General features: G+C 48.2%; 1 protein-coding gene across 1 annotated transcript; it reads left to right on the forward strand.

The window, feature by feature from the left end:
- Positions 1 to 1,662: 1,662 nt before the first annotated feature.
- On the forward strand, positions 1,663 to 21,377 carry NRSN1 (neurensin 1). The gene is made up of 5 exons (XM_080805735.1): positions 1,663 to 1,848; positions 3,615 to 3,690; positions 10,593 to 10,676; positions 11,058 to 11,255; positions 19,762 to 21,377. The coding sequence occupies exons 4-5, from the start codon at positions 11,067 to 11,069 to the stop codon at positions 20,158 to 20,160; spliced, it is 588 nt and encodes a 195-aa protein (XP_080661861.1). The 5' UTR covers positions 1,663 to 1,848; positions 3,615 to 3,690; positions 10,593 to 10,676; positions 11,058 to 11,066; the 3' UTR covers positions 20,161 to 21,377.
- Positions 21,378 to 22,757: the final 1,380 nt, after the last annotated feature.

Consider the following 22,757-nt stretch of genomic DNA (forward strand, 5'->3'; position numbering starts at 1 on the left):
AATGAGGTATACAGTGGTGAAGCAAGCAGACCAGGTTTAACAGCAGGAGTTGGCAGAACCAGGATTAAAACTCGGGTCTGTCCAATTCCAAGCCCTATTCAGACTACCTGCCTGCATGTCTAATGGATGGTGGATTCTTCATGCACTGTCCGAGGAGGTCAGGACACTTAGTAGAAACCAACACGGTAGGCGATTGGCAGTCAGCCATGCCCTTGCCAGAAGTGGGACAGAGCTCCTGGATTTTCTGCATGTGCGCTGATTCTTACTGACTTTCAAGGATGGAAAACACAGCGGACATGTCACAACCTAAGAATAAATAAATGTTCACCAGATCCACTCACTGAATATAAGAAAAGCAAGCTAACAAGCAACATGTCAAAACTCTTTAAAGAAGTACTTTTCGAAGACTGGGAAGGACCTACACATTTCAACAGTGTCGAAAAGTCGTGTAGAAACTTGGGGCAAGAGCTGAGAACCAAAAGAACCGAGAGTACACAGTCATCCCTGTGGTTCCTACCCCTCAAAACATTCGCTCAGTATTTGCCTTGGTCTGTCCCTGCTTTAATGAAAATAGAGTCACCTCTTTGTGTTTTTTTCAGGCAAGATATCATTTATATCCTCAAGCCTGCCTGGGAGATAAATCTACAGATTCCAGCCCTCCTCTCCCACGTAGTAGTCGTGTGACCTGTGACAAGTCATCACGAGCTGTTGTCATTGTGGGCACAACCCGCTTCTCTCTATACCTTGGCCTCCTCATCTGTAAAATTGGGATAACAAAGAATACCCCCCCCCACGGAGCTGATGTGAGGGTTTAATATGTCTATAATTAATAGATACGTAAGGTGCCTAAAGCAATGTCTGCCCGGCACACAGTAAGCACGAGGTAAACTGAGGTGTTCTAATTCTGTGTGTAGAACGACTGGGCAAACACTATTTTTGCAGTCATTTCCATCAAATCCCACTTACCAGGGGTCTGCAGAGTCTCCCGAAGCAGGGGTCACTGTATTTACACGTTAACCTGCCCACACCTACACACATTTTCTGAGATTTTCACAGGTAATCTCTAGTGTGTTCTTGCTTTCACGCATCAGTGTGTGTTTTTTTCTTGAACAGCGTCCCTGAATTCACGCTCTTCGTCGTTCTTCCATCTCGCCCATGGGGAGTCCCTGACGTTGGGACCTCACAGTGCTCAGGGGTGCCCAGGCGGGAAGGTCCTTTCAGCAGGGCCGCGCTCCACCGGCCCAGCGGAGCTCCTCTCCTCGCGTGTCTCCTCAAGGGCAAAACCTGGGGTCCAGAGAGGCCTCTGCATACCCCCAAATGTACCCCAAACGGGGCGGTGGTGCCAAAAGCTCAGCTCAGGTCGGCCTGCCTCCTCCACTTAGGCAATACCACGGGGTGCACCTGCTGGGCCAGGCACCCTGCTGGGCAGCACGGGACGCCAGGACCGCAGGAGGCCAGGGCTGGCGCCGGCGCTCCCCCAGGCCACAGCGGCCCGCCACAGAGACGACCAGCCGCCTCCTCCCGCCACCCCCCCCCGCCCCCCCGCCCCCCCGCCGCCCCGCCGGCGCGGCCGGGCGGGGACGGGGTCGGCGCAGGCGCCCGGCGGGGCCCCGCCCACGCGCCGCCCGAGCGCGCCCCGCGGACGCACGTGGCCCTTCCGGCGGCCGCCGCAGCTGCGCGGGCCTCGGGCGCGCGGGCCGCCCAGCTGTCAATCACGCGCGGGCTGAGCTCCGCACGGCGGGAGCGGCGGCGGCGGCGGCGGCGGCGGCGGCGGCGATGGGACCCCGGCGAGAGATCTGCGGCTAGCCGGCTGCACTTGCTCCACGGGTCAGGGGATCGGAGGGGCAGGTAACGCCTGGCGGAGCTCACGCAGGTTTTCTGTGCTCCGTTCGTCTCTCCCCACTTCTCCCTCTCCTCCCTTCCTCCCTCCTGCCTCTCTCCTCGCGCGCACAGATTCCTGTTTTTCTGTCTGTCACACACACACACACACACACACGCACACACACACACCCTTACTCGTTCACGTTTATTATAGGTGCACGAATCTCCACAAAGATCATGCATATGAAAATCCGGGAACACATCCAAATTCGGGGTAGCCAACTCCGCGCCTTGGTGATCTGTGGTTTGTGTTACGTAAGAACTGGGGAGGTGTCCAGGGAAAACTTAAGAGTTCCTTTCCCGGGAGACAAGAAAAGTTACGTAGTAGGTAAGAGTCCGATGCACGTATTGGAAGTTTGCAAAGCTGGTTTGATTTGTTTCCCAAGCTGAATTTACCCCACCCCCCCATACCTGCCCTCCCCACTCCTTTGCCATGTTCAAAGATGTGTGAGGGCTTTGATAGAATCTCAGGACCTACTTCTTTGTGTTGTTAGAAAGAGGCGTTGGGTGGGGTCAGAGCTGATGACCTCAAAGAAAACACAGCTGCAGTTAAACAGCTGGTGTTGACTTAATTGGTTCCTGGCTCTGTAGCAGAAATGTTTTCAGCACGCTGGAGAGATCCCGGGCTCCAGACCAGGCCAGCCTTCGGCCAAGGGCAGGTGGGGAGTCATTTCCTTCAGAGAAAAGAGGCAAAAAGACAGACAAAAAGAAGAGACATTTAATTGAGAGAGAGGCACGGGTGGGGGGGTCGGGGGGGGTGGTGGGGTGAAGACCACTTGTTTTCTTTCACTTATCCAGATCCAGGTTCCTAATATAATTTGCTCCTCCCCCCCCCCCAAATCTGCTCACATACCACCTACAAAATAAAATTTTAGGGCAAAGAAATGAGTCTTGAAGAAGGTTTTACTATGGCTTATAGAGGCTGAAACTGGAAAATACAGAAAACAGTCTGTCAAGCCTCAACTAGACTTGCTCACCTCACGTCTTTGAGGTTCTCTTCCAAATGGAACTGCTCGTCAGCAAGAATTTTTAGTGACTTCTTGAAAAATATTGCCCAGCTATTATTTTATTTCACATGACTAGAGTAATGTAGGGCGCCAGTATCTCTATAGCCAGCCCTGGCGTTTTAATTAAATCTTGCATGGGCACCTGCTTTTCTTAGGCAGACGGAAAGTAAAATGATCATGATAGGAAGAAATGGATGTAGAAGTAAAAAAATCAACCCAATGAGTAAATCATCTAAAGAATCTTAATAAGTTTAAAATGCATGTAAACAGATCGAAAATACCATGGCTATAAGATGGATTTACTTTACAGTATAATGGAACAGGCACCAGATAGATCAATTCTGGAGTATCTAGGGAGCAAATAAGGTTTTTATTTAGAATTTTTAAAATACAGGTGTATTAGTCTAGTTGTATTACTGACTATGCGAAATATAATTATATTAAAATGAGAATAGTGTTTGCATAGTATGTTATAGTTTACAAAGCCCATTTATGTTGTCTCATTTACCCTACAAAGTCTGCCGAGAGCCCATTAAAAAGTTATGAAATATGTATACTTTTGTTAAGAACAAATATCTCCCTGCTCTTCAGCAAGAAGTCCTTTGCCAATGTTTTTGTCAACATTAAAGTGACTCTTTACAGGTCGTAAGAATGGCTCATGAAATTCAGATTTTTATCTATATCACATTCTACAGAGTTTGGGCTTTTTTTTTTTTTCTTAAATAGGTTTGAAGGACGATGTGCCGTTAAAAAGAAAGGCCAAAGACTAAACAAGGAGAAGAGGAGGAGGAAGACTTCAAAGGTAAGAATCCATCCTTGTCACAAGCAAATTCACAAGCACCTTGTGGTTTGCACGTAGATAAAGAAGAGGTTTTAAGAGAATATGAGTTCTTTTTCTCTTCTCATTTTGATTTTGGACTTTGTATACCTTACTTGAAGGAGTAATAAGGTAATTGCATATCATTACTCCTTTTTTAAAAATTATAAAAGTGGGGGCACCTGGGCGGCCCAGTTGGTTAAGCGGCCGACTCTTGGTTTTAGCTCAGGTCATGATCTCAGGGTGGTGACATCGAACCCTGCATTCAGCTCCACGCACAATGTAGAGTCTGCTTGAGAGTCTCTCTCCTTCTCTCTCTGCCCCTCCAACTCGTGCTCTCTTTCTCTCTCTCTCTCAATCTCTCTCTCTAAAACAAATCTTCAAAAAAAATTATGAAAGTGGCTGCATACTTACTGACTTAGATGGCATTAAAAAGCTCAAAATGCGAGCCGCAATCTCTACCACGGCTCCAAGGAAATATACCTCTGCGATGATCTTCTGGTAGAAACACATTTTCAAGTTTTAAGGTCATGCTTATACAATTCTAGAATACCTGATTTAAAAATGAAAGAGCTCTTAGCCGGCTTTCCTGCCTTCCTGCCTCCACGCGGAGACTGAGCCCTTTTAGCAAATTGACCTTTTGGTTTGGTGTTGGATAAATGGTCTGAAGCAGCTTTGTGCCTCTACCCTGCGGCCCTGGCTCTGTGGAAAAGTGGCTCTAATGGGGACTTCACTCTCATTATCTCCGAAGGATTTTATGGGAGAGAAAAGCAATATGAAAAGATTGAGTGATATTTCAAAGAGAATAACTAGAACAGGGCCCGGGCCTGGCCTCACAACTGACTCACCCAGGGAGCCACGGGAAAGCACTAATCTTTTTTGTGCCTCAATTTTCTGCCTCTCTTCCCTCAAGGAGACCATGAAGGCAAATAATATAGAGTCTATGATGTTCTTGGAGTTTCGAGAGGCATGAAGACTTATTTCTGTTCTCATGGCTAAGAACGTTTTTTTTAAGTAAGATAAAAAAGTAATTGCCTTTATTTGACTGAGAGTCAAGTTTCCAACAAATTGGTATGATCACATATTGGTACATGTAGTGATCTTAATAGTACCTGTATGGGTTTACTTGCTGAAGGAGGAATTGTTCATGGAGAAAGGGAGGAAAAACAAAGTAAGACGAAATCAGAGAGGGAGACAAACCCTAAGAGACTCTTAATCATAGGAAACAAACTGCAGGTTGCTGCGTTGGGGGGGAATGGGTGACGGGCATGAAGGAGGGCATGGTGGAATGAGCACGGGGGGTCATATGCAACTGATGAATCACTAAATCCTACCCCTGAAACTAACAGTACACCTGTGTTAACTAAAATGAATTTAAAGGAAAAAAAATTTTTTTTTTTTTAAAGAGGAATTGTTCAAGGGATTCTCAGCATTTTCACTCCCTCCAGCTATGAATATCTGAGGTTTTGGATTTAGTTGTTTTTTGTCTTTTGGGGGGGTTTTTTTGTTTTTGTTTTTTAAGATTTTATTTATTTATTTGACAGAGAGAGATCATGAGTAGGCAGAGAGGCAGGCGGAGGTCAGGGAGGAAAGCAGGCTCCCTGCTGAGCAAAGAGTCAGATGTGGGGCTTGATCCCAGGACCCTGAGATCATGACCTGAGCCGAAGGCAGAGGTTTAACCCACTGAACCACCTAGGCGCCCTGTTTTCTTGGTTTTTTTTGTTTTGTTTTGTTTTGGTTTGTTTTTTAAGATTTATTTATACTTGGGAGAGTACGTGCACAAGTTGGGGGAAGGAGCAGAGAGAGAATCTCAAGCAGATTCCCCGCTAAGTGTGGAGCCTGAAATAGGGCCGATCTCATGACCCTGAGGTCATGATCTGAGCCAAAACCAAGAGTCGGATGTTCAACTGAATGAGCCATCCCAGTGCCCCAGCACATATCTGTTTTGGGTGCCCATTTTGTCACCCTTCTTGCTTCAGCAGTGTTTCCATGTCTAATCTAAGTGTCCACTGAGAGCAGATCGCCTCAGCTTTATTATCTCACATAATCTGGCCCATCATTAGAGCTGTAAAAACAAGGAAGGAATGAAAAAGGAAGGATGATCAGACCATCATCCACACCCACCCATGGACACTTTTGTGCCAAGGAGTTTCAAAGTGCTTGTCACCAGGACAGAAAGAGCCCGCCCTCAGGAAGCTTACAGTCCCTCACGTACATAGTCTTTTGGACGTACGGAGCATCAGACGGTCACCAGCCCTATACAAAGAAACGAGTTTGGACAAGAGAAAGAGAGGGATAGAGGGCTGGCACTGAACACTCTAATTGTAGGAGGCCACTCGGGAGAGTTTGGGAGGGGCGCTGAGGCATGATACTCTCCTCCTGTGGGTCTCTGGAACGCGGCAGGTGTGCTGGGCTACCAAGACTGCAGTAGCCAGTTAAATGTATAACCACGAAAGGAATCGAGATAGATACCACAGATTATAAAAAAGAAGAAAACCATGCCCAGATCCTCACTAATTAGCCTAGAATGTCCTTCAAGGAGAGTAAAAATAACTCCCTCTTCATAGATGACCAAAGAGCCAGACGCTAATGTTGCTCACGCTCCATCATGATGCCCACGCAGGCAGCAAGGACAGAAAGTCAAGCAGGAACCAGGTAGGGTGTTTATAAAAGGAGTACTCACGTAAGCCCGTTTAGGTACAATGCTGGAAAATATTTTCATTCCGCCGCCGCCCCCCCCCCCCCGGTTCATGCACTTCCTGGGATGTGAAGCCTTCTCCAGGACCCATCGCTTAACAAGAGTCACAGACAGAACATTACTGCTTCTGCAGCTGCTGCTCCGGCTGTAGTTCTTCCAATACGAAAGCCAGATTTCTCAGGAGACCTTGCTCACTGAGGAAATGCTGAGCCAAGCTGAAAAGCCTCTGCATATACCTGCCAGTTCTTCTCAGCCCTCGTTTGTTTTATAATAATTGCCCAGCTTTTAGAAGGGACTTTATGAAATGACATCGAGCCTCTTCTTGATGATAACTGGAAGTGTCAATCAACCAAGCAGATTCTAAACAAATGTTAACATTTTCTATGTTGGGACATAAAGTTACTGGCTTTGCTACAAGGAACTGTAACTCTGTTGTGTTTTTGTAGGTGCAAAATTCTCATTCTAACCTGGTACATTTTTAAATTCCTTTCTAGTGATCATTCTCCTCTAAGAATGAATCCAGTAAGTTATGTATCTGGAAAGATGTATGGAACCTCTGAGGTCCCCAGGGGCTACAGGCATAACTCATTGTATTGCATTTCACTTTACTGTGCATCACAGATAATGTGGTTTCTTTTTTACAAATTGAAGGTCTGTAGTGACCGTGAGTCAAACGAGTCTATCAAGCACCATTTTTCCAATAGCATTTGTTCATGTCATGTCTCGGGGTCACATTTTGGTAATTCCTACAGTATTTCAGACTTTTTCATTATTGCTGTGTTTGTTTCTGTGTTCTGTTCTGTGTTAGCGATCTATGATCAGTGATCTTTGATGTTACTATTGGGATGGTTTAGCGCACCAGGAACTCTGCCCATGTGAGACAGCAAACATAATCGATAAATGTTGCATGTGTTCTAACTGCTCCATCAACCAGCTGTTCCTCTGTCTCTCTCCCTCTCCTTGCCCCCCCCCATTCCCTGAGACACAGCAATATTGGAATTAGGACAATCAATACCTCTACAGTGAATAGGAGGAAGTGAAAGGAAGAATGAGTTGATATGGCAAACTTCGTTGTTGTCCTATTTTAAGAAATTGCCACTGCCTCCCCACCTTTAAGTAAGCACCTCCTAATCAGTCAGCAGCCTCGACACTGAGGTAGAGACCCTCCACCAGCAAAAGATTGCTGCAAGGTCAGATGATAGTTAGCATTTTCTAACAATGAAGTATTTTTTAATTAATATATCATGCTATTATACCCTTAGGAGGCTACAGTATAGTGTAAAAATAATATTTATATGCACTGGGAAACCAAAACGAGTCCTTTGACTTGTTCTATATGGCATTTGCTATATTGTGGGGGTTTGGAACCAGACCTACCATGTCTGAGATACCCTTGTCCTATTTAGGAACGTACACAATCCCGAAGTAAGTTGTGAAACAAATAATACACAACCATTTAGTCCACTTAATACCAAGTAATTGACCTACCTAGTCACTTATATGCTCTTGTAAACCAAAACTTTCTTATATGATAATGATAAGGAATTGGGGGCAGTCTGACAATCAATGAGAGATGGGAAATCAGTAAACCTAGTTTTTTATCCAACAAAAATAACTGATTCATTCTGTAAAGTCAGAGACTCTTAGGAAACTATCTCTGGAAGGAATTCAAGGCTATCTGCCCCCACTGTCTTATTTTAAGGATGATAAAACCATAGGCCTGGTTGGTGAGTGAGCTTACCTGCAATGTCATGACCAATACACAACGCACAACGCAGGCCGTGCTCTTGTGTTTTGTATGCCTGGAGAAGAAAGTAAGGCTCTTTGGGATTCCTTTTCTAGCACGGATCTAGCATCACTAAAAAATCTGTCTGGCCAACACTCAGGCTCAAAAACATTTGTGTAGGACACTTCCATCTCTTTTATGATTTGACCTGTATTTTGTTTAATGAAGTTGGACTCCTGAGTCCCAACCTATAATGCAGAAGCACTCGACCCCGTGTGCCGGAATCCAGCTGTGCGGGGAGGGTCTATACCGTGTCACGTGGCCAGCTCCGCATCGAGCTCTACCCCAAGCAAGAGGGACCTCAGCAGTGAAGACAACTCCTACCGTTGCTATGAGGAATTTCTTTGTGCCCCGGTCCTATTTTTGCTGTTTCTCCATGTTCAAGTCTCTGATGTTTTATAGGAAACCTGGAAATATGTGTCTGGATGACTTAGTCTAATTATGCAAGTTCGTGATTCAGGCCATACTCCTGCTTCTGCATTGTTGGCTTTCACCTGCTCCCTGACTCAGGGGATCACCTTTTAGCAGATGACTTTTTGATGCCTCAGTGTCTTCAATGACAAAGCAGAATTAGTAAAGCATGAGTCCCTTCTCTTGATCAAAAGTTTTTTCTTCTATCAATATTTACTTCCTTTTTTTAAAATTTAAATTTAAATTTAAATTCAATTAGCCAACATAGAGTTAGTTTCAGATGTAGTGTTCAGTGATTCATCAGTAGCATATGATACCCAGTGCCCCTTGATCTAAATAGAATGTCTTTTTTTTAAAGCGCCTTTAAAATTATTCTACTTGTGGGGGCACCTGGGTGGCTCAGTTGGTGAAGCGTCTGCCTTCAGTTCAGGTCATGATCCCAGATCCTGGGATCAAGTCCAGCATCGGGCTCCCGGCTCAGCAGGAAGCCTGCTTCTCCCTCTCCCCCTGCTTGTTCTCTCTCTCTCTCCAATGAATAAATTAAAAATCTTTTAAAAAAATTATTCTACGTAGACCCTTACTAATCCTCTTCATCATAAGGCATTAAATTAAAGGCACTGAAGAGATCATCGTAACACTTAAAATATGAAAACGAGGTTAACAAACAAATTTGATCCATCACAATTTGCTGTTCCAATCAGGCAAAAGTACATTCTTAAAATCTTTATATTTTATGAAATAATATCCTTATGAAATGTTTAAAAGTAAAAAAAAAAAAAGAAAAGAAAAAAAGAAGAAGAAGTTTTTGTATTGTCTCTCCTGCTCGCCCTTCCCGGGTCATCACTCTTGGCTGCTGTATCGGAAACAGGGCGGAAGTCTCTAATCGTAATACCGACCAACAGTAAAAAAGAGGAGAGTATTGGTCACCATCAATGGAACCAATCTGCCTCATTTTTCTAAGATCAGGGCCATATATTTTTTTCTGCATTTGACAACATTTTCTAACCAGAATGCCTTTTTGGCCATGAGCACCCATTACAAGATAATTTAATGGATTCATTTTGTGCCCGTGGGACAGGACAAGGCTAACTCTCTGGGGTTTCAGCTTTGATTTTACCTCCTGAATTCTATCCAGCCAGACTCAGGGTCCACACAGGGGTACCTGCTGGCAGCTTGGGATAACTTTTTCCGTGTAGATAAACATCACTACATGGTTTCTGGATAAGGATTTGGAAACTGTTTCTGTCTTCCGTTAACCTGGATGACATACAGGACAAGTCCTGAGAGAATTTGGTTCAACGGGAAAATACTCTTCTACGTTGCTCCTTGTTTTGTCATCTTGAGACCATGTCCACACAGGGAAAACCATCTGGAGGATGACTGGAAAATCTTTAAAAAAAAAAAAAAAAAGTATTTCACATTTCCAGCTACATATCATATGTATCTGCTTATGTGAAGATAAGAAAACCAAACACCAGAGAATTACTAAAAATTTCCTTACTCCCCAAAATTGCTGTCCCTCAGCAACTCCTTTTTTTTTTTATAACATGGATTAATAACCAGATGCTTCTCTCTAAGGGTACTAATTAGGTGAAGTCAAGTAGAAATTTCCATCTTAAGAAGACCGAGTCCCAAACAACCCACCCAGAACATAGTTCCATTTAACAATTCTCTGGCCTCTTGTGTATAGTGGACACTTCCTGCAACGTGATGACGGTCTGTGTCTACCCTCTCCATTATGCTCTATCATCCCGCATGGACAGATGTGTCCACACATAATGACTGAAATATTTAGGGTTAGAGTCGGTGAGGTGTAAAGTATTGCCTGAGCCATTTGTGATTAATAAATCACGACGCGTACGTTGCTCAGCAGCCTTCAAACACAGAATTCCGTACAATGTGACAATTAGCTAAAATGTGAGAGCAAAATCCATGAGATCTGAGAGCAAAATTGCAAACCGCTGAGGAGTAACACCCTGTATTTTCCACCAGGGAACGTGGTAAAGCATCCGAGAGGACAATCCAAGACAAATTCCATCTGTAGCAAGTGAGAGGACCTGCCTAATTCTTTAACATGTAAGTGTAAAGACTACTGGGTTCTAAGAGATTAAAGATTTCTTGTGAAGAAAATGAAAATCTCAGCTTCTCTGTTGCCATTTTCCATGTGCTTCATGCTTCCCTTTTTGCATAATTTAAGTGAGCTGTGCCATTATGTCTCCTTTCATTTATGGAGAACCAGTGTCTAGTCATCGAGTGTCTGGGGGTAATTTTGCATTGACTTGAAAAGCAGAGCAGCTTATAAGAAAGGTAGGTCTTTAAAAATGTCTTTTCTCTTAAGAAAAGAGCACTGTTCAAATAGACTAACATGACTCAGCCCAGTTCTCACCTTTAATATGCCTTTTAATCTGGAAGCCAGAGCGTGGGGCTGACTGATACCTGGGGATGTTGTCATTCCAGCTGGGAAGGATGAGTTCTTGCAGCAACATCTGTGGGTCCAAGCAGGTGCAGGCAGCTACCGAGGGCGGGTACCAGCGCTACGGAGTCCGGTCCTATCTGCATCAGTTCTATGAGGACTGCACCACCTCGATCTGGGAGTATGAGGATGATTTCCAGATCCAGAGATCACCTAACAGGTGGAGCTCAGCATTCTGGAAGGTAAGGAAAGAACACGTGTGTAAGGCAAGAGATGGAAATGTTATCGGCTGTGGTGAATCCTGTAGCTGGGAAGAGCTGAGGGTTCTGGTCTTCTCTGTGTGCCTCCGTCTTGATGATCCTAAGGGCAATCTTCTTCCCTTAGGAAAGGAGAACATAAACCTTGAGCTGAAGAAAGCCCCCGAATGCAGGACAGTGGTTGATTTGCAGGTTAAATGTAAATAGGTATAAATGCCATCATTAATTATTGTTTTTGATACTGATATTGATGGGCCGCTAAATTCACCAGCTGGGAAGCCACCCATAGGCAAAATGTTATAAGCCCTCCCCCAGCAGGCTTGGTAAGTATCATTTGACAAATTGCAACAATTATTAAAGAGAAGTGACCAGGTATTGAGAGAGAGTTGAGGCTGAGGCATAGTATGATGGTCAGCGTGCCGTCTCTGCCTCTACCAGCCGTGATCGGGAGACTGTTAGCTTGAGCTTCTCCATAGCACCTCATCAGACGGCACACTCAGTCATTCAGCGTACAATTGTGAGCCCCTACTCTGTCCTGAGAAGCTGCAACGTGCTAGACATTGAAGTGATGAGAAGGAAAAGCCCTTGCCCTCTTGGAACCTGTAACCGATCACGGGAAACAGACCATAAATGAATAAACCACATACTAGGAGGTCAGGTGGTGACAAGCGCCGTGGAGAGAAATGCGTCCAGACAAGACGGTAGGGAGTGATGGAGCCAGGGTATGGCATAGGCTGTTCATAGACCGTCTTTCAGAGGAGACACCATTGGAGCAAGTACCAGGACGAGCTGAGGGACAGGACTGTAAGATGACCTGGCTGAACGTCCTTCTGGGCTGGAAAGAAAGCTCTGAAACGGGAACCAATTTTGTGTGCTTGAAAAGTAGCAAGAGTTCCAGTCTGGCTGGAGTGGAAGGAGGGGGGAGGGGTAGGACAGGTGGTGGATCCAGAAAAATAACGGGTCAGAGATGATTTGTGTAGCCCCTTGTAGGTGATCATGAGGACGCTGGCTTTTACCTGGAGAGGTATGGGAAGCCATTTTGAGCAGACAAGTGACATGAACAGACTCATATGTTAACAGGATCATACTGACTACAGCATGGAAAGTAGATTATAGGAGCACACGGGTCGAGGCAGCCAGATCATTTACAAGGCTCTGAAAGCGCCCAGGCAAGAGGTGATGTTGGCTTGGATGAGGGTGGTGTTCGTAGAGATGCTGAGAAGTAGTCTGATTTAGCATAAAGTTTGAAGATCACGTTGTGAGAACGTGCCGACGAGGTAGACGTGAGAGAAAGCAGAGTCGGCATGCCTCCAAGGCCTGCAGTCTGAGCTATTTACTGAATGATGTTACAGTTTTCTGGGCTGGGAAACCCTGGGAGAGCAGTGGCAATGGTGGGGAACCAAGAGTCCCGAGTCTGGCCGTGCTATGCTGGAGATGTGAGTAGGGATCTCTAGCGGTGATTCGCATAATGTTTGTGAGCGTGGACTCCGTCCTCAGATTACACAGCTTCAAACCTCAGCCCTTCCATTTCACAGCGCTGTACCTTTGGGCAAGTTACCTGACCGTGGTGAGCCCAGTGGTGATACTTATCATACCTACCAGGTAAAGCTGCGAGAATTAAGTAAGATGTTTCATATGCGTTCAAGGATTCGGTGTATCAGTCCCTACTATCAGAGGTCCAATGAAACATTGGATCCTGAAGTGGAAAGAAAATTTGAAATCTAGTTAATAAATAAAGTACTGGGCAACACAGTCATTAACAGGGATGAGCCAAGACCCCCGTTAATTCGATATCTTACAAGTGTCAGGTACTCTGCATTAAAATTGGTTGACCCAGCCTCCTTGCCCTGTAGAAATGTCATCTCTGATAAATCCTCACTGGCCTGGACCAATGAAATATGCAGCCAAGCTTGGCACATCTTGTATTTACCCAGTTAAGTGGGTGGTTGCTTCCCCATGTGTCAAAAAAACAAATATTTGCCTGACAGATCTGTCGTGCCAAGAGCCTGAAATGCCAGTATCATACAGAATACTGAAAGCATTCACATGGTTCCAAGGCACAACCAGGATGAGATGTGAGAAGCTATAAATCCATCAAATGAGACTCAGGTATGGATTTCAAATAAAGAACTCACCATTAATGACCAACCCCAGGATTCAGATTTCGGAATTCTGTCTTCTATCTGACACAAGCAAGTTTTAAAAGTACTTGTTCCCCATTATGTTGAACCTACTTCAGAGAATAAAAACAGGCAAAAGTCCATGGGCTCATAGAGATTATATTCCAGCAAAATCCAAATCCTAGACTCAGATCCTCATCACAAAACACAAGGCTAACATTCCGAAGCTTAGAGTCAACCCGAATCACATAAGAACTCACTTAGAGACCCGTCCTCTACCGGGGGAGGACACTAACCTTCTTCCGTTTCCTTCTAGGAAGGACAAGGGAATCCATTCCAGTGGGTTTTATGAAATGCTTCCTATCAGTACAGAGAAAGGCAATGATTGTGCCCATGTTTCTAATCATGATTCTTTTTTCTGATTTTGTTTCTTTCATTTCAAACTGCATCTGTGGTTCAAGTTATGGGCTTCCCCTCGCCCCGTCCCAATAAAGCGGTGCTAAGGGATTGTTGGTCTCTCGCTGGAGGCTAGGACATTGCCACCGAGCCGGCTTCAGAGCTGTGGGCAGCTTGGAGGAGCTTAATGAGGATGGAGATTGGACTCTGATGAGCTTGGGTTAGAATCTCTGCCCTGCCATGTGCATCTGGAGAGCCGGTAGTTCACGGTGCTAGTCGTTCTTTCTCTCTACAAGTGATTCTGTGTCCACTGTGTGCACGGTCACGTGGGAGGCTCTGGTTGTGAACAAGACGTGGTTGTTCACCTGTGAATTAGATACAGTCTTGACCTGAAAGAGCTGGCGAAGAAGGCAGGCAGGCATGTCTGCAGACAGCTACAATCCAGCACGATAAACGCTACCCTCAAAGGAGTCCCAGTACTTACTGGAAGCGCGGGGATTGGGGGCAGGGAGGGTGTGAGGCAGCCTGGGGGAGCAGCGGCTCCACAGAGAGATCCCCTGGGAAGAGGAGAAGTTGGAGGAGAGGGGGCGAGAGATGAATGGGGGAAGGCACACAAGAGTGGGATCACAGAAGACTTTGAAAGGCTTTGAAATCGGTACTTTTCCAGAACCTTCTAGCTTGAGTCCAGCAAGAGGGCAAGAAAATAAATGTAGGCTTCCTAAGGGAGGTTGTCTCATAGGTGTAAACACACACACACAGAGGATTACACACACTCTCTGGACCCCACAGGTTCTACCCCATGGCTGCCTCAGCCACACCTCCTTAATCCTAGTGCCTGCAACTCCTGGCACGTGCAAAGTCCCTGCGACATGATCCCATTGACCCCCTGCCTCCCGCTGCACTGCCCATGAATCAGACTGGCTGGGGTGGGACTTTTCTTCTTAGTCTTGCTCTCGACCTTGATGAGAGCTGCTGCCGCCCGTTTGTGTGACAAATCACCTCAGTAAGGCAGCTATGAACTAAAGGAGCGACCCCCTTACCCCATCCATGCTCTCCTCACCTCAGAGTCACCCTCCTTCCTACCTTCTCCTCACCCATACTAGAAACCTCTCAAACGGTGTCCCCAGCCATGTGCAGGCACGAGATAAGACCGTCTCCTCCAAGCCTCTCTTAACGGAAGCAACTCGGGCTCCCCTCTTTCCTCCCAAGACCCTCCTCCCCTCTGTCCTGATGTCTCCAGGTCCCCCGCTGAGCTAAGTCAGAGTTTAAGTACACGTCTTAGATTTTCTTCAAAGTGTAGCTAGAGATTGCTGAGTTGCTTTTATACTAGGAATGAGAGGAGCTCCGTGACTGGGTGGACGGCAGGAGCACAGAGAAAGTGGGAAGGAAGGAATGAAGGGAAGGGAGGGAGGAAGAGAGGAAAGGAGGAGGAAAGGGGCACCATTTTGAATATTTGGGGTTTGGGGAGCCTTTGGGACATTTTTGTGCAGATCTTACCACTGGCTGTCAGAAGTCCGGGGCGAGAGCCCAGGAAGGAAATCCAGCCTGGAGACAGGAGCTTGGAATTCATTGGCATGTAGATGGGAGTTGGAACTACAGCTGCACATGCAACCCTAGAGAGATCTTGAACAAGAGATGTGAGTCAAGGGGGAACCCTGGGAAACACCAGTAATTTGAGAACATCTGGCAAAACAGGTTGAGAGTGCCTGGTTAAAGATACAGACGTAGAAACAGGAAAGAGTCGTTTCAGGGACAAGAGTTTTTAAGAAGACGAAAGCACTTAACATCACCAGCCGCAGAACATTCGAATGAGGTCACACCGGATTGGACAGTTAGGAGGGTTTTCATGACCTTGGAGAAACCAGTTTCAGTGACATTGTAGGACTCAGCTTGAATATCAAGGATTGGATGAGTTCAAGCTTTAGCTAGAGAGAGACACAGGGCTCCGGAATAGCTTTTGAAGATGGGGACAGTTGGCTGTCTTCCCATGCTGGAGGGACCGAGCCTCCATCAGGTGGGAGACCAAGGGCGGGGTACCAGGTGTCGTGCCTGGGGGGGGGGCGCGTGGGCCTGGATCCCAGCTGGACATCGATGGTTGCTCCACAAAGCTCAGTGTCCCTACAAACAGGTCAGGCCAGGTGAGTTCCATCTGCTGTCATTGCTGGCAAGGGACAGCCCTCAGAGCCCAGGTCCTGCTCAGGAGAGGTCAGAGTGGCCTTCAGGGCCGATGATGAAGATGCGTCCTGCTTCCGTCCTGCTGCCGCCTCCCCTGCATGTCACCTCGAGGCCAGACGGCTCCTTTCACCTTCAGCTCCCTCAGCTCCCCACCGCGGTCATTACCACACCCTCTGCCGGGACAGCCGCCCAGCTCCTGCCGGCAGCCCTGCTCTTTTGGAGCAAACGGAGGTGTGTTCCGACCTCGGCGGCTCACGCAGAGATGATGACAGGGATGCTGGTCTGAGTCACCGCCGGGCCGGCTGGCAGCCTGCATCAGCAGGGTTTCTGGAACCCGGGTTCTCCTCCCTGTCCGAGCGTCCTTTCCAGCAGCAGGTGCTGAATGCCGTCAGAAGTCACCGTCCTTGCTGTGGCCTGTAAGGTTTGTCCCAGCGGAGACGCCCTTCTCTCTCGGCATTGGGCCGGCCCAACCACCAGCCATCCCAGGGGCTCCGCCAGACCCCAGGGGGCCCTCTCCCCGTGGGGTCCCAGCTCTCTGCATGGACCCACACCACGCTGTCCGCGTTCTCAGACCCTTAAGGAGCCCCGTGTTGCATTTTTTTTCAAACTCTATTTAATAGAGCCCCCTTTCTCTTAGGCCAAGGACCACTTCAACTTAGAGAGACCGTTTTTACGGCTCTGTGTGGCATCACTCCCCAAATCTTCATTCCTTTCCATTCTCCAAGATGGTACCAGGGTCAGGCTGATGCTTCCCAGCATCCCGTCTCGCCTCTGTCCCGCGCTCCGCGGAGACGGCATCCTTCAGATCCCACACGTGCCCCTCCACTCCCGCCCTCCCGTACCCTCCCAGACGTGTCATCGCCGTGTTCCGGGTCCTCTCCGGGCACGGGGCTCTGAGCGCGTCTTTAGACTTGCGTGGAGGGCTCCTTCTGGACCCTGGGAGTCCACTGTCCGCCGCCACCCTCCCCTCCAGAGATGGCAGGCCCCCCTCGGATACCCCCTCGGCCAACCCCTTTCCAGTTCTTGAAGTGAGCAGGAGCTCTGCCATCTGCAAGGCACCGTTTGCCTTTTAGCTTCTGAGGGAGATTCCAAGAGTGGATTTTCATCTCTACATCGGCTCAGCGGAGGAGCAGGCTGCTCCCGGATTCAGTTACCTGGCTCCGCCGGCAGCAGTCTGGCGGTCAAGTTCGTCGGTTAGAATGTTTACGGAGTGTAAGGCGGGAACGAGAGATGCGGAGAGCAGGGCAGGACTAGCAGACACGGGGCGCTGGCCTCCGTCGCTCTTCAGCACCTCAGAAGCGACGATGGCTACATTTACAGTCCTCAGCTTTTGCAAACGAGTGCCAGTCCTTGAGGAAGAAGGGGATTTAGTGACATAGGAAGCATGTCAGCGTGGATATTAATGTTCATTTAGCTCACGCGTTCAGAATTTTCCAGCGTGACTCATTTTTTTAAGTGACAAATAATGGTTAGGCTTTGGGGGTGAATTTGCCACTATTTTCAGAAAAATAGGGAAAGCCATCCAAAACGTGATTTTTTACAGCCCAACTTTTCCTATGGTACTTGAGTCTCATGTAGAAAAGTTTCTGTTCTTTTCCAGAGACTTTATATTGACTGGTTTTTTTCAGTTTCTGTACAATATTACATAATGGAAATTTGTCCCTCCATGGTGACTAAAACTCTGTGGTAATTTGAAAAAATAATAATAGCACATAAGTAATTGGTGAAGTGCCGCGGGAGGATAAAAGGGGAGCGTGAGGCTCGGCGATCACACCGACCTGGGTTAGAGCCTGGTCGCACCACCTGCTGGCTACAGGACCCTGAACGATGCTTCTTCTGCCCCACTTGCCTCCATCTCCTCCAGGTGAAATGTAGATAAAAACACCTCCTTGGGGCGCTTGGGTGGCTCCGTGGGTTAAAGCCTCTGCCTTTGGCTCAGGTCATGATCTCAGGGTCCTGGGATCGAGCCCCTCATCGGGCTCTCTGCTCGGCAGGGAGCCTGCTTCTCCCTCTCTCTCTGCCTGCGTCTCTGCCTGCTTGTGATCTCTCTGTCAAATAAATAAATAAAATCTTTTAAAAAAACCACCTCCTTTTCATAAGAAGCTGAGGGGGATCAAGGGAAAAAACAGAGCGAACCCTATGCCTAGGTCGTGAGCGAGAACTCAGGAATACCAGCTCTCTGACGGACTTGGGAACATGTTTTCCTCCTATTATCCCAATCTTCTTTATTAGTGCATTACCCTAAAACTTAATAAATAAACTAAATAAATATGCTTTAAATTCAAAGGTCAAGATTAAGAGGTGCTGTGCATTGGGTTTTTTTCCCCAACGTTGTTACACTAACTAAAAGCAATTAGAGACAGGAGGAAATGTATTTAAGTGTATTTAGAAAATAAATAACTGTATTAGCTGATCGTCAAGTGCTCAGATCTTTATAATGCTATTGCCAGCGTAGCATCATTTCACAAGAGGCACGTCTCCAGATAGATGTAATGACAACTACTTGTTACAGGGGATGGCTTTGCCAGGCCCCGGGCTCCGTTTTCGAGCTTGGCCTCCCTTGGTCTTCTCCACCACTCCGGTTATCGCTTATTAAGCCTTTTATAAAGGGGGAAGTGGATGATGAAAGTGTTTAAGCAACTTTCCTTCTGTGACTGAAGTACTCGTGGGCAGTGCCGGAAGCCACGCCCAAATCTGTCCGTTCCAAACCACCGCATGGTGGACAGCCCCCTCCCGCTTTGGCGTGTTACCCTGTATCCGAACTGAGCTAATGCAGTTTCTCTGCAACTTGCTCGCCAACGTCCGTCCTTGGGCCAGTGACCCACCCTCCTTGAGGTGACATTTCCTGACCTGTAAACTAGCGATTATGGTTCCCTCCCAGCACCTTGGGGGAAGAGGTAGGTACTTAGGCGGATTGCCCGTGTCCTCCACCCAAGTCACCGGGAACATACAAGCAGGTTGGACAAGCTCATCCCTCATCGCAGGGAGAGAGGTGACACCACAGGGTGTCCTGGGGAATTTCAGTAAGAGTGTGAGGAAGGGTGTGTTACGGGACATGGGCTTTGGGTGGGTGAAGGGTCTGTGGGAGCTGGAGTTGGCTCTCGATTGTCAGGGCCCATTCTATGATTGGACAATAAATAAAGATAAATCTGACCCACAGGGAGGGACAGACCAGGGTAAGACCAAAGCTGTACTGGGTAAAGCAGCAGCCACTGTTCGTATTACTGGGGGGGAAAGGGAGGCTGTGGATGGTTGGTGCTTGGCACAATGACCCCGTTTGTCATCTGTGCTTAGACAGACTGATGAAATGAACTTGTTTCGTGTCCCTCTGTGATGGGCGCAGAGCAAGCCTGTCCGAGGTGGACGTTCTGTGTCACAGGTTATATCCATAGGGGGACGGTGGGGCCTCCCTGTGAGCTCCAGGCCAGCTTGTCAGAGCACCAGGGCCTGGTGGAGAGGGCAGGGCTCTACCTGGGAGCAAGACTGCTTCACTCTTGCTCACAGACTCAAGGAGACAACTCAGACCGAAGGTGATGGGGCCACTGCAAAGCGTTTTGCTTTGAGAAAGCTCAAAGGAAGCCATCAAGGCGGTGCTGGCTTGTCTGGTTGGCATTAAAATTAGGAAGGGCCGGCCTCCTTTTACCTTCTGTTACCGTTAGGAAATGGTATAGGGTTCTCATGTCAAATTTGGGTTGCAGGGGAATATTAACGGCTCCCAGAAGCCAGGTCCTGCTCTGGGGAGCTCAGGAGAGCCCAGGCGATGAGCTCACCCCGTCCTGCCTCCCTGTGTCTTTCCCCAGGTCGGACTCATCTCCGGCACGGTCTTCGTGGTTCTCGGACTGACTGTCCTGGCGGTGGGCTTTCTGGTGCCCCCCAAAATCGAAGCGTTTGGCGAAGCCGACTTCGTGGTGGTGGACCCGCAGGCCATGCAATTTAACGGGGCCCTTGATGCGTGCAAGCTGGCCGGGGCCATCCTCTTCTGCCTCGGGGGCATGTCCATGGCAGGGTGCCTGCTGACGTCCGTGTTCGTGAAAAGCTACTCCAAAGAGGAAAAGCTTCTTCAGCAGAAGTTTAAAGAGCGCATCGCCGACATCAAGGCCCACAGCCAGCCCATTACCAAAGCCCCGGGCCCGGGGGAAACAAAGATTCCCGTCACTCTGTCCAGGGTGCAGAATGTCCAGCCTGTTTCGGCAACCTGAGACACCTCCCACCCCAGTTCCCCCTCTCTGATCACATGCAGTGTTAACAAGGAGCGGGGCCAGGTTTGTGATGATGGGGCTCGGGCACTGGCTGGCCCCAGCCCAGGGCTTGGCTGCGGGCAGTGCGGTGCGGGAGCTCACTTCAGCTCGGTTTGGGGTCTTGGGAGGAGGTGACGTCCCTGGAGACCTGTGCATAGGCACCACGCTGCTTCAGGGGGGCTCTTGTGCCCATGGGGCACCCTCGGGAGCTCCCCTCTCAAATATCGTGACTGTCTGTCATTCCCCCGCGTTACTGGAGAGCGCCCAGCGGTTTAGACCAGATGACAAGTGGCTAACGTGGTGTGTTTTATTTTCTAATGTCGGTTTCCTGATTTTTCTTGTGTGGTGCTGCGTCTGTTCCTGTCTCACTACGTGTAAGATACTGTCGTGTGTGTTCATAGAAAAGTCAAGTTCCTTGGTATTGACCCAAACGTTTGTCTTCTAACTCTATCTTCACATGAGGTTGCTGAGAATGGGTACAAATTTATCAGAGTTCTCCGCCAATCTTTTTTTGGTTTGGTTTGGTCTTCTCCAGTGTTTTCACTTGAAAAGCTAACATTGCCAACTTTAGAAACTTGGGGAAGAAATGAACGTTAGGAGTTTCTACGCAGCCTCCGAGAGCCGGGGAATGAGAAGCTACTGCCCCCTCGCTGTGTGACCTTGGGGGTTTGTTTAACCTCCCCTGGCCTCAGTGTCCCCATCGATGCAACGGAGATCCTGGACTGTGGTGTCTGAGATTCCTCCTTTGCCGCGTGTCATCGTGTCTCCCAGGGACCATGTCTGCGATGTCCCTGGGGCTCTCACCTCGGTGGGACTGTTTGAGATCTGGACTCCCAGAAAAATCTCCGAATCAGCAGCTACTCACGTTTCAATATCCAGCCCCAGCAGTTTATACAGTGCTGTCGTGTTTTTATAAAGACTAAAGTAAGCCATCCTCAAATAAGAAACCCGCGAGTAGATAGATACTAACCTTAAAAAGGGTTTTCTTCCTCAGATAAGATGTTTGATTCTCTAGCAAGATGCTCATCTCACCCCTATGCACTTTTACTTAATCTGTGGACTGGACTGAGGAGAACATGACCTTGGTCTTCTCTCAGAAATCATGCCACCTTCGAGTTCTGTCTCTCTTCTCTTTCCTCCCTCACTGGATAAATAAAATATGTGCCCAAACAGAGCGTAAGCTGCCGTGTCATTCCTTCCCTGCGACTGTTTTCTGTCCAAGGAACGAGTCTCCATCCTGAGGCTGGGCGGGCGAGCTCTCAGGTTTCCCCGGCGAGATGGAAGGACAGAGCAAGCAATTAGCCCTTTCAGCGTGCGCCGTTACGCACGGTCCAGCGGGGACCACGGGACCCATCGGCACCCTCTGCAGGGATCAGGGGCCAGGGAGGGGGGAAATCATTCCAGCTTCCTCAGTTTCTCACATTGCCATGGACATAGCATTTTATTTTATTTTATTTTATTTTATTTTATTTTATTTTATTTTTGACATAGCATTTTAATTGCACCCTTTGAAGCCTTGTGTAAGCCCCAGGCGTCTGTTGACGGCAACATCACTGGAAGATCCCTTGCTTGCCTCGTCCTTGTGTACCAACGAGTCTTGGAGGACGGGACTTGGCTTTTAAAAGCCCCCAGAATGAAAATTAAGGGTGGCGGGGCTTGGGAACCTTTAGGTACAGGCATGATCGCAGCCATAAAAAAGCAGCTCTGTTCCCCCAGAGACCTAAAGGGAACCAAACCAGAGAGAAGCTGAGTCTGAAAAAGCAACTCAGCATGTCCCGTCTGTCCCCTCCTGCCCAGGCTTTGTGAGAGCAGGAGCTTGGGAGGGCCCTCCCAGTGCCCTTGGGAGGGACTGTAGGAAAGCAGAGGAATAGGAAGACAGGCGCTTTGATCTTTGGAGAGGGTGGACCCCGTGTACTCACAGGGAAGAGCCCGTGAGGACTCTGTAAAGCCGGAGTGGGCAGACAGCGGTGGCATGGCGGCAGAATGGCCCTAGAGCCTTGGGCTCATTCTGCCTGTTTCGGGAGTGAAGAGGGTGAAGGGGGAGGGGAGCCAGTCCCCCCTCCCTGCTACTGAAATTCCCCCAGGTGCACCGGGCAGTCTGTGCTCACAGTGTGTCCAGGCCTGGAGATCACACAGGGATGGCATGGAGTGGGTCCCAGCCCTAGGTGACATGGGCCCAGCCACATCATCACGGGTCCTGCAAGTGCTTGGAGCAGCAGTGAGGGACCCCTGCTGCCTCCCGGGACAAGCCCCTGCGTCTTCGGGTTAGGAAGCTTACCCTCAGATCTTTCCAAAATCTGCCTTTCTCAACCTTCCATGCATTGGACAAAATCCTTCATTCAAAGTTACCTGCAAGCTAATCCTGCTTACACTCACCTCTCCTCTCCCGGTCCTTCCAGCTGGGAAGATTTCCATGTGACCATTTCCTGTCCCCTCCCGCATTGTCTTCTGCAGGGAGACACATCTGTGTGCTCTTACTGTCCCTACTTCAGCTGTGCCACCTACAAAATGGGATCCCTACCCGTTTGCAAGTGTGTATCGGTTTTAGATCCCCTGAC

Source organism: Martes martes (assembly GCF_963455335.1).
Source record: "Martes martes genome assembly, chromosome: 6".
NCBI lineage: Eukaryota > Metazoa > Chordata > Mammalia > Carnivora > Mustelidae > Martes > Martes martes.